Source organism: Oncorhynchus kisutch, linkage group LG2 (genome assembly GCF_002021735.2).
Source record: "Oncorhynchus kisutch isolate 150728-3 linkage group LG2, Okis_V2, whole genome shotgun sequence".
Lineage (NCBI taxonomy): Eukaryota > Metazoa > Chordata > Actinopteri > Salmoniformes > Salmonidae > Oncorhynchus > Oncorhynchus kisutch.
Genome location: NC_034175.2, coordinates 25,888,724 through 25,901,259, shown reverse-complemented (window position 1 = coordinate 25,901,259; position 12,536 = coordinate 25,888,724). Strand labels below are relative to the sequence as shown.

At 46.9% G+C, this 12,536-nt stretch overlaps 1 protein-coding gene across 2 annotated transcripts in view; it reads left to right on the top strand.

Moving 5' to 3' along the window:
• LOC109903926 (zinc finger protein 516) overlaps positions 1 to 11,202 on the top strand; it is a 52,391-nt gene extending 41,189 nt beyond the window's left edge. The window contains exons 3-6 of one of the 2 annotated variants that reach the window (XM_020500943.2): positions 824 to 2,176; positions 5,429 to 5,533; positions 6,598 to 6,665; positions 8,096 to 11,202. In XM_020500943.2, the coding sequence (XP_020356532.2) occupies positions 824 to 2,176; positions 5,429 to 5,533; positions 6,598 to 6,665; positions 8,096 to 8,155 (1,586 nt within the window). In that variant the 3' untranslated portion in view covers positions 8,156 to 11,202. The remainder of the gene's footprint in view (positions 1 to 823; positions 2,177 to 5,428; positions 5,534 to 6,597; positions 6,666 to 8,095) is intronic. The other variant, XM_031792003.1, reaches the window with a different exon arrangement.
• The last annotated feature ends 1,334 nt before the right edge of the window (positions 11,203 to 12,536 follow it).

Here is a 12,536-nt window from a genome sequence, read left to right as displayed (position 1 = left end):
CCAACGCTCTAACCACTAGGCTGCCCTGCTGCTCAACGTTTTTTTTTTGTTTTGGATAACGCATGTCTTGCCGATATAGACTGACCTGCAAAGCAGTGAGCACTGTAAGCTATAAACCCCCTCCCCCGTTTTGAGTGCTCAGGCGGGGGAGCGATATGGTCCAATTCGCGCACCTATCAATATAACGTTTTGTCATCCCTACTACCTCTGATCTGGACGGACTCACTAAACACAACCGCTGGATTTATTATGATCAACATTAGCTGCTACCCAGGCAGCCTGTCCTCTTCCTGGCGTCCAAACAGGAATAACGCAACAGATGGCAACAAAAAACATTGTCTACATCATTAATATAACAACACATCACACGGGACATTGTGCGCTATACAAATGTACACTGCTCCACCATCACACATTTACAATGTACAACGGTGTGTCTCTTTGTGCCACAAGGTGCTGTTTTATATGTTTTTATGCTACCTGATGTGAAAGAGTTCGTTGTAGTCATGGCTCTATTAGCTACTGTTTGTTGGAGTGTGCCCCTGGCTGTCCGTAAGAAAATGTAAATAAAATATCTTTGTGCCATCTGGTTTGCTTAATAAAATATAAAGAATTTGATGCATTTACTTTTTACTCTACTTTTTTACACAAGATACTTTGACTTTTACTCAAGTAATATTTTTCTGGGTGACTTTCATTTTTACCTTATTTATAGAAAATGACTCAAGTATCTCAGGTATGACAATTGAGTGCTTTTCCCACCACTTGTTGAATGTTTCAGAGAAGTGACCAAACCATCTCTGTTCTGTTTTGCCTTCCACAGATGAGAAGCCTTACGTCTGCAGCCTGTGTGACTTTGTCAGCACAGAGTCCTCTGCCTTCCTGTCCCATCTACGTCTCCAGCACACCAGTGACGGCCGACCTATTCCCGACCCCAGCTCCAGCTCTGAGAGAGGCACCCCGAGTAGCTTCCCCAAGCTGAAGAGGGCTCTCCTCCACGGGTTTGCTCAATCCTCTACCCCCCACCCTTACCTCTCTGCCCGACCGTCGAGAGACAGATGCACCGCCGAGAGCAGTTCACCCACTGACTCTCACCGTGTTGCTCCTCTAGACCTGTGTGTGAGAGCTGAGGGCCACAGGGGCCCGGCCTCCTCAGCTCTTCAGCAGAAGGGCCTGCCCAGTCATAAGTGCTCCTACTGCTCCCACTCCACCCACTACCTGGAGGTGCTGTGGATGCACCAGACCGTCGCCCATCGCATCAACAGCAGCGCCCTGGCCCCCAAATGGGCCCTCCTGAAGAATAGCTTCAAGGGCCCCCGAGAGGGCTCGTCCTCCAGGAGACGCACGGGCCCTCCTCCCGCTCTGGATGGGAGGGAGTGTCCCCCATTGCCCCCTGTGGTGCGCACCCCCCGCACACGCCCCCCATCGTTGAATGGGGGCCAGAAGAAGGACAGCAGGGACAGGGCAGCCAGTCAACCCAGCACCTCTTCCTCCTCCTCCTCTGCCTCAGGCCCCCAGAGTTTGCGGCCTCCCAGGGCAGGCAGCAGCAGACAGAGAGGCGAGGCTGTGCCGGATCAGGGCCAGCGCTCTCGCTCCAACTCTAGGCCCAGGGTGGAGATCTACCCACGGGGAGGCTGCTCGACCGGCTCCCTGGAGAAGAGCACTGCACCTGGGGCTCCCCATCGACCCTCAGCCCCTAGCCCCAGTGTCGGAGGAACCACCAGGCTGGTGGAAAGGTACATGTTGCCTCGGGAAGGCCTGGGATTCATGCTGTCCAGCAAACATGGCCTTGCAGAGTACAGCAGAGCCAGGAGCTCGCCTCAGCCCCAGCCCAAGCCCAAGCCCAGGAGCTCCCATTCCCACACCCAGTCTCACACGCAGTCCCAGGGCAGACCCAGGGCAGAGCGCCCAGCCCACAACACCACCACGGCAGGCCAGGGCTATGGAGCCTCCCACTCCCAGACACATGGGAGCGCCGTCCAGGTATCCTCCACCTCCTCCTCCTCCTCCTCCTCCTCAGCCCAGCGTGCGGAGGTGAAACAGGAGGAGGCACGGAGGGTGGAGACACCAGAGCTGCCCATGGACATCCTCAGCTTCCTGAAGAGCTGCAACTCCAATGACCTGGCGACACTCTACCACCGCTGGGGCGCCGCCAACCCCCTACTGGACCCCACAGGTAAGAGCCAGGGCAGAGCTGTCAAACAACCTTAGGTCTTTAAATAGATAGGAAAGTATGTTTAGCGAACTGGGCACATGACCTGGACACAAAATAACATCAAGAAAGCAGAGGGAACGTCCACTCATCTTGTCCACTCTGACAAGATATCTTTAATGACTGTAAAGTCACCCTCTGGCATAAAAGTCACCCTTTTCACAAACACTACTATAATATTCAGATATATTTCTAGTCGGTGTTTTGTGAGTAGCCTGTCAGTGCTGTGATGAGAAGGGGAGACAGTCAGAAGGGCAGTAGGGATGATGATAAACACGCCTCGGGATCATGTGTTTAGAGGAAAGGCCAGATGCCAGGAGATGTTGAGCAGCCCTTTTTTGGCTCGCTGATTGACAGCTTATATCACATGTGGTGGGCTGGCGTCACTGGACTGGATCTACCAGAGGGACTGGCCCCTGAGGTGGTCAGTACGAACACGTAGGCTCAGTTGTACGCACGCACACACACACACGCACGTCTACACACACACGCACCATCTGGCAGAAGATGATTGATAGACAGGACGACTGGCCAGACTGACAGGGGCATAAATAACGAAAGGGAGATGCATTAAAGTAGCTGTGTGTGTGTGTGTGTGTGTGTGTGTGTGTGTGTGTGTGTGTGTGTGTGTGTGTGTGTGTGTGTGTGTGTGTGTGTGTGTGTGTGTGTGTGTGTGTGTGTGTGTGTGTGTGTGTACGAGCACAAGAGGTACTTTATATTGTAAAAAAGCTGTATCTGGGGCAGTGTGTGTTCTATATGTAGGGAGATGTGGCGGCTGGTGGGAGGAGCTATAGGAGGACGGGCTCGTTGTAATGGCGGCAATGGAATGGTATGAAACACATCAAACATATGGGAACCACATATTTGAATCCGCTCCATTGATTCCATTCTATTACAATGAGCCAGTCCTCCTTATAGCTTCTCCCACCAGCCTCCACTGGTAGGGAGTGATGTTATAACAGTGAAAGATGTGGCAGGACCTTCGTGGGTCTCTGTTCTGCAAGGCATATCTCCACTCTCCCGTTGACCTGTCGCAACTGTTTGGATCAGGGCTCCGGCTGATGATACTCTCACAGACGGGGGGAGACAGAGAGAGAGATATGTAAAAAGAGAGAAAGAAAGAGAGCTACAGATATATATAAAAAGAGAGAGAGAGAGCGAGCGAGAGAAGGGCAGGGAGAGAGAAAGAGAGGGAGAAAGATTGAAAGAGAGAGGCAAAGAGCGAGAGACGTGAGATAATAATTAACCCAGCAGCAGCTGCTTTAGAAATGGTGATTACCAAAACATCCTATATTTCCCCCGTATTCTGCTGCTACTTTCCTAAGGTCAAGTGGGCCTCTGCTTAAGACACCCAGCTGGCAGGCTTCTATTCCTCCCCATGTTCCAGAGAGAGAAAACAGCCTGGGAGGCAGACGTATGACATCGCTGTCACCCGTCCAGGCCGATACCGTCACGCTCCGCCTTAGCCCTTTGAGTCAGATGCTATAAAGTGACCTTTTTTGAGAAAGCCAGGATGTGTGTGTGTTGTGTGTGTGTGTGGCGGGGGGGGGGGGTGTATGTGTGCATTAGTGTGTTTAGTCCAGCTCACTTGTCTTTCATTAGTGCCTCGGCGAGAGAGAGAGAGAGGCTTGTGAGTCTGGCTGGATGTTTCCAGGGGCCAGGCAGGGTTAGGCCTGCCAGAGACACTCTCAGTCACCTCCACTCCCCTGTCACCCATACCACCGGCGGGCACCACGAGCCCAGGTACATGCCAAGGCAGGGCTGGGAACTCACCCCCTCACTCATTGCACACACCCCCGGGGCTTTTTGGCTGGCAGGGGAAGAGGTCATAGGAGGGGTTTGGTAGTGGCGGTGGTGGGGAGGAAAGGGAGTTATGTGACGATGGATGGACGATGGATGGACCAAGTTGGTCTCTCTCGTCTCCCTGCTGTCTTCCTGCATCATCAAAGATCTTTTATATTCCCACTTCTGCACATGTACACGCGTACAAATAAACAGAACACACACTCTCTCTCTCTCTCTCTCTCTCTCTCTCTCCCTCAAACACACACACACCTGACATGTGATGACACGCGGGCTGGTCGGCGGAGCGGGCACATCACAGCCGGGGCGTTTTAATTGGCTGTAATTTATGCGGCGGCCGTGTAGCTGTGTGTGTCTGCCTGTCAGAGCCTGAGATGATGCTGTGTGACAGCTGCAGTCCAACCCCTGGAGGTAGCCTCCCATAATGACACATTAGACATACTAATGATTCTTCCCTCTCTATACTCTACTCTTCTCTACTAGAGTTGAGGCTAGTTCTCACCAGCCAGAGACGAGAGACTAGTCTGACCATGTCTGTCGGTGGCCCTGTGTTCCATTCATTTAAATCCATCCATCCAATCAATCCATCAATCAATTACATATATTTCCAAAGTCCTTTTTACATCAGTAGATGTCACGAAGTGCTGACACAGAAACCCAGCCTGAAACGCCAAAGAGCAAGCAATGCAGATGTAGAAGCACGGTTGCTAGGAAAAACTCCTTTAGAAAGGCAAGAAATGTAGAGAGGAACCAGGTTCTGAGGGGGAGCCAGTCCTCTTCTGGCTGTGTAGGGATTATAACAGTACATAGTTTACGTCATTTTATGTGTTGTTCCCTCGTATTGAATCCCTCCCAAATAAAACCGCTCAAGGGGAGAGTTCTGCCACCACCTGTCCTCTCTGGAAGGTCACGCCATCTCTGCCTTGACCTGTGCCGGTGGATATTATAACAGTACATGGCCATTTAACGGCGAGATCGTTCTTCAAGATGTTCAAATGTTCATAGATGACCAGCTGGGTCAAATAATAAGCACAGTGGTTATAGAGGGTGCAACAGGTCAGCATCTCAGGAGTAAATGCCAGTTGGCTTTTCATAGCCGAGCATTCAGAGGTCGAGGCAGCAGGTGCGGACCGTGTGCACTTCATCTAGTTCTTCCCGGCTTTTCTCCCTCTTGTTTTCCATCCTCCCATCCATCTCTACATCTTAATTTTGGTCATCAGGTCTTTTGTGTGGATTTTCATTTTTTTTTCTTTTTCTCCAAATTCCCAATTGACCCTTACTCTTATTTTATCACCCTGTACCTGTTACCTCTCTCTTTCTCCCTTCCCATATCCTTCTCTCGGTTCTCCCGGATGACGTGTGTTTAAAGAGGACGTTTTAATCTGTGTTCCTCTCTCTCTCTCTCTGTTGTAGGGATGCTGAGGCCTTTGGGTCGACAAGGGGAATACGGCTGCCAAGAGTGCGGGAAGAGCTTCAGTCAGCCCAGTCACCTCCGCACACACATGAGATCCCACACAGGTAAATGGGGATTAAAACACACACACACACACACACACACACACACACAAGCAGGTGTGTATATAAATGCACATGTGTATATGTATGTGCGCACAAACACAGATGCACGTACACACACACACGTGTACACACACATACATATACACACATACATATACAATGCATACAATAACATATCCAATACTGAACATCAGTAACATTCAACTACATTATTTGTTCATTTGCGCTCCTCAGCCTGTGGGTCCATTCTTTGCCCTTGACCAGGATAGCTGTCTATAGCTTTTTAAACTAATATGATTTGCTGACCTGTGACAAATGGTGTACGTTATTAATCACGTGCCAGATAGAGAGAAGGAATTGTGCACGCTAGTGAACTGTAGTATTTGTCCATCGTGCCAACATATGTCTCCATTATCACGCATCCTTGTTCAGCCGCCAAACCAGTTATTGTGCCTCCTTGCTCTCCTTTGTCCTCTTTCTCCTCTCCTCTCTGGCCGTGTCCATCAGTGGGGGGCAGCTGTAATAGTGGTAGACAGTGAGATAAGTAACTTCTTTATGGAGAGTGTGAATGATATGCAGCACAGCCAGTGATGCTAAGTGACAGGAGCCAAACTACAAGGGATGCAGAGGGAGTCCCCCCCCCCCCCCAGCATCCACTGTAAACACACGCACCCTACACACACACACCGCACAAACACACACACACACACACACAGAGAGTGAGCTGTAATTAATGTTGTCACCGATGGTTTTCTTCAGCATGGATGTCATCCCTCACGCGAAAGGCCAGTCACCCCGAAGCCTCCCATTAGCATGTCTGTGTCATATTAAATCACTGGCTTCACTCCACCAGGTCTCATCATCATCATCACCATCATCATCATCATCATCTAGTTCCACTCTGCTCTGCTGTTGTTGTGTTTTCTCTCTCTAACTAACTGGTTGTTGCTGTGGTTGATGGTAGCGTTTGCTAATGGTGATGCAGGTGAATGGAGACTTATTTTTTAACAAGTACCCCACCCCCCCCCCCCACCCCCACCCCTCACCCTCCTTTTTCCCCACAGTCGTGTTTGATTATAACGGACTCCGAGGTGCTGACGCTCAAACCAACTCCTCGGAAGCTCCCAAACAAGTATGTTGCTCCCCTAGATTCACATTGGGTTGCTGCTTCCCGTATCCTCATGCCCGTCAGTTTAGTGTGCATGTGTGTTTTCCTGTGTATGTTTGCATGCCTGCATGTTTGCTTGGGCTTCTGTCCTTATTGTTTTTACTCATTCTGTCATTTTCACTATGAGTTATGTTTCCTTCCGGGAATCATCCGCTTTCAGACTCCACATATTTCGTGATGTCACCAAGTCACTAGAACCGTAGACGGCAACAATACAGTTTGGGTAGTCTGTCCCCGTGTGAAGGATTGGCCCTGAGAACACACAAAATGTCTCTTTTTTCTCTCTGCATCAGATGAACGTTTTCTGAGAGAAAGAGAGAGGGGGGGAGAGAGAACGAGAGAGGGTTGGGTGAGGTAAATCTCCTCTGCTTTGACATTCGGAGAGAGCCAGGTCCGCAAGCCGCACCTCCATCTTAATGAATCACCCATCCGCAAATGTATCGCGACGCTATGAATGATGGGAGAAGAAACAGCGTCGGGGTCCAATTAGATGTAGTGTTGGCGGTGCTTTACGGTGACGATAACCTTTAGTGTAATTTAGTGCACCACTCCCAACCAGCCTGCCTCCCCGCCTCGCTTCCTAACAGGACGACGGTGTCCTAGAGGTGCTCGCTTTCCGCTCACGTCTCAACCTGCCCGCCTGATCGCCAGGCTCTGCTTCTAGATTCTTTTTTGATTCATTGTGTATTTTTTTTTTTTTATTTCCCTCATGATAATGATGTATGATAACACACATATTTTTCTGCCTCTTCTTCAGGTAAGAGAGAGGGAATGAGAGGTTGAGGGCAGAAGGAGTCATTTGTTTTCCCCCATTTTATATTCTTCCATTTATCATAATGATAATTAGGCGCAATTAAACGGCATTTTCATTTGTTTAGTTCAGGTGTGCCGTTGCTTATTTATGTGATTGGCGCCAGAGCCCGTTTGTGGGTCAGTCTAATTAGCAAAGCGAGTGGGCGGAGCTGGCTGACTTGAGGGAAAGAGAGAGAGAGAAATGAATGGTCACAGGAGAGGAGGGCAGGTTCATGTAGGTTAGAAAAGAGGAAAGTTGACGTGTTGCTTTTGGAATCAGGTGCAGTATATTTGAATGGTTAGACGTCTGTTGCCATGAAGTTTCATGATTTGGGGTTAAATTCATTTTTGTGCCTGTTTGTGTTATAACTGTGTGTTTGTATACAGGTCTTCTTCATTGTGCTGTTTACCTACAGTCAGTCCCAGCATGGTTTACATCATTCTATGTATTGTTCCTTGTATTAAATCCCCCTCAAATGAAATCGTTCCAGGGGAGAGTTCTGCCACCACCCGTACTCTATGAAAGGTCATGCCATATCTGCCCTCTGTGTGACCTCTGACCTCTGTGTGTGTGTGTGTGTGTTGCTGTGTGTGTCCCAAAGGGGAGAGACCGTTCCGATGCCGCCTCTGCCCGTACCGAGCCTCTCAGAAAGGGAACCTGAAGACCCACGTCCAGAGTGTCCACCACGTACATTTCGACAACGCCCAGTACCCTGATTACAGACCACCGGGACTGGACCACGATCAGGAGGAGGAGCCGGGAGACTGGTTCTCACCCAACACCACCGACCCACCGCGACCTAATAACAGACCCACCAACGTGACATCCCCAGGGCCTAAGATAGAGCTGGAGACTCCATCCATATTCCCAGCCCCTCCCCACAGACAGCAGAGAGAACTGAGAGCTGTGTCAGAGACACCACCTGACAGAGTGACATCAGCGTGAACTCACCCCCGTTGCCGTTTTGGTTTGAAATATGACCATGATTATTTGAAATGTGTTTAAAAAAGAAAGAAAAGGGTTTCTTGGAAAGAGAAGAAAAATCGGACACTGTGCAAACAAATGCTGTTTTTTCCCTCTGCGGACCCATGGGCAAGGACGGCATGGCGGCGTCCCTATAGCTTTCCGTTTTCCTATTTTTCCCCATTTGATTTAGATTGTGATGAAATGGTTTTGTGCATTCCTCAGGACACTGATCCCTTAAAAACACACGGCAGAAGGGAGCAGCCAAGTTGGCGATGCTTACACTGACTGAACTGAACACACTTGGCTAACCCTCCGACAGCTAACTTGACAAGCTTAAGACGGTGTGTGTGTGTGTGTGTGTGTGTGTGTGTTCCATCCTCTCGAGGACCACTATAATGAGTCCAGTATGATTGGCTGAAGTGGAGTGACCACTACACGATCTGACTCCGAGGCTGTTTGGCCGGTCATTAAGGAGAGAGAGAGGGAAGGAGAGAGGGCTAATGACAGTGTGAGAGGAGGTGCCTGCTTTACCGCTCATTAAAAAGAGTGTGCGCTTTTAATGGGGGGTATAAACGAGCGTGCGGTTTTAACGCTCGTTCAATTATTGTGGAGGAGAAGAAGAGGAGGCCGTATTTTCTGATCCCTCTGATCCGAGCGTAGTCCTCCTCCCACACCCACACCTCCAACCTCAAATTATACCCACTTACTGAAACCTCTTAGCAGGAACAAAGTGGTCAGACTGTTTGGTTCAAGTTGCCCTTGCTCTCCTTTCTACTTGAATAAGACTAAAAGCTAGTCCTCACAACAGTGGCTTTTGAGAGGTCAGGCGTCTAAAGCTTTCAGAGAGCATTGATGAAGACAGTGTTTTGCTTCTGATGGCTGCAGCGCCGTCGTAGGGTTGCTGTGTGTGTGTGTGTGTGTGTGTGTGTGCGGCTTGTGTGTGTGTGCGTGTTTTGCCCCTTCTTGATTACCTCTGCGTATTAGACTCCCTTTTAGACGCTTTGCATACTACCTCCTTTGCAATAAAAGCTTGTTTTGGTTTTTATACGGCCAGGTGTGAAGTGAGGACCAAAGCCATGCTTGCATACTGTATATACGATATAAGGAGAGGCTTCACTGTAACCATATGTGTGATGTTTTCTTTTCTCAAAGTTGCCCTCATAAAACGCCTCCTGGATTAATAGCCATGCCTATGACTATTGGATTACATTGAAATGTAAGTACCTGGGTCCTGTTTGTTAGGGCAGACACCAAAAAAAACATTTTGCAACGGGAAACCAAAATTAGTGTTTCTGATTGGACAAAACCAGATGGGCGCCCTCCCTGTTTCAGTCCACTTTCTTCCGTTTGGTGCCTAATGAACACAGCCCAGGTGAGGTGACGCTCTAATAAGTTAGTCATTCTTGTTTTGGTGCAAGGATGTCAACATGTTCATTCAGACAAGCAGACGATTGGTCAGACGGTCTTTTTGAGCAAACGTTGTATGCACGCAAGGCCACGTGCACTGTACATGACACTGCAAATGTCCAAGTGTGAGACAGAGAGCCAGAGATAGATAGGAAAATAATGAATAATTATCAGCTGTTTAGAATAATATTTTTGTGTGTGTGTAGGGTGGGGGGGGTCAAAGATATGGAATTATTGTCATGGGATATAATACTGTCTACTTTGAGACCTCAGTAGTAGTTTTTACATGAACACAAGATGAAAGGAGTTCTGTGTCGGTTACTTGGTGTGTTGAATATAGCTACACTTACTGTATGTGCATATTAACGATGAGGATAGTCAAATACTTGAAGCGGATAATATAGCCTATCAAGTAGTGTCCTTAATAATTAGTGCCCTTCAATACCGTTGTACTGAATGACCCTTTTTAAGATGAACTCCTAAAATACACATTTGTACCCCTAAGTGTGACTTAGCAGATATGAGCAGACCACGCGGGAGTGAGAGAGTGAGTATTTGTGCGTGCATATGTAAGTGTGTCTGTCTGTATTTTAATCTTACCAAACCCGTTACAGCGTTAGATACCAAATGGCATTTCCGGTGCTCTTAGACTAGGTTACTGCTTTAACACGTTTCACTGTCTTCATTTCATTCAGTCTTTGACTGGTTAAGGTGCTTCAGTTCAATGTCACCTCTGGTTTTTAATGATTATTATTCTATTATTATAGATATAAATTATTTCATTTCATTTGCTATGTTTTTTTGAATTTTTTTTAGGCGTTTGGGTTTGTATTACACTGCTTATTAGTTCAGTTTTCTAATGGAAAATGATAGGCGCAGAAATATGTTTCATAAAGAGTGTGTTTTTAGTCTCTCTCTCTCTCTTTGCTTAAAAAAATGAGGACTTGTTCAGTAGATTATCCAAGGGGTGCCCTCCCAAAGAACTTGGTGGAAGTCGTTATTTCTATTTGGTTGGGGTTTTAACAAATCCTCCAAGTCGTGTGTGTCTGTTGGCTTTTTATTTGTAATGAACTACATTGTCATTTTCCCGTAGATGACACTGTTTGAAATGTATCTGGTTGACAACTGTATTTATTAGTTACAAGGATCAGAGCAGAAGCAGACAGGAGTTGATTCATTTGATTCTTTTCTGATGAGTTTTTATACTTTGTTTTCACTGTCCCCGATGTGAAAGCTCTACCTCGTCTGAGGCCTTCTCAGTTCTGTTAAAGTTTTGTACATCGTTGCAGAAAATGTCATGTCCACATTAAATACACAAAACATGGCACCATTCAACCGGTTTCATCAGTCTCCCTTCCTCTCATGTGACAGAATGAGCAGCATCCTGTAGGGGAAAGAAGTGTTGTGCCATTTTTTATTTATTTTTACATTAAGGATCACTCCGTCAAGGGAAATATAGTTTTCTTTCTGACAAAGGTATCTACATATATTTCAGGATGTTGTGTATCCCTGGAAATAATCGGAATTCATGTAAACATTACAGTTTTGAAAATATAGCTTGTCCAATAAAGTGGTCTCTTGGCACAACTTACCCTGGGTATGGGTTAAGATGCCTACAAATTCTTAGACTGAATGAAATATTCCCACTACCTTTTTAAAACCATGTCTATGTTATTTCCCAAATTCAATTCGACATCACTTTTTTTTGTCTTGTAATCATTTTAAGCATAATTTAACACAGGGTTAACACCTAACAGGCACTATTTAAATACACTTTGAACATCATTCCAGTGATAACGCCTTTCATTACACCTGGGGAGAAAAAAAACACACTTCAATTTGCTCAACTTGCCATTGGCTCAACCGTTGGCTAAATTTAGCCCATGGCCACTTTACCACAAGGCAAACATTTTGACTATATTAGCCCACACAGCTACAAGGATGGACGAGTAACCGGAAGGTTTGCGAGATCAAATCCCCGAGCTGACAAGGTAAACATCTGTCGTTCTACCCTCTGAACGAGGCAGTCAACCCACTGTTCCTAGGCCGTCATTGTAAATAAGAATTTGTTCATAACTGACTTGCCTAGTTAAACAATTTTTTTTTTTTTTTTAACAGAATAAATTAGTTTTTGAACCTGACTTGCTTACCACTTTCTCCATGTGGTTGCTTCCTTCACCAATTCCATGACATGATTACCTGTTCCTAACGTTTTTGTCAAATCATTCATTTTGTGTGTGGTTCCTTAGAAACAAGGGTTGTTCAACTTACCCCTTTATCTCAACTTATCCCACTCTCCCCTACAGGTCCAGAGAGGTACTGGGTCATGTTCATTAGGCACCAAATGGAAGAAAATAGGGAAGAACTACCTGAACTTGTCCAAAAACAAACACTCGTTTGCACAAGGTTCTAAAACGTATTTGTTTTGTTTCGTGCCTTAAATGAACACGACTATTCAACTATTCTTATAATACAGAGAACTGACTTTCGACTTCGTAACATTAGGCAGAAACCATTTTCAGATGCAAGCATGGTAGTAGACTAAGAAGAAACAAAAATACCTTTTCAGGGGTTGACCATATTTTTTTATGAACCACATGTGACACTTGAAATTAGATGTTTTCTGACACGTGTGATGAAAGGCCCAGTTCAGTCAAAATGTATTTCCC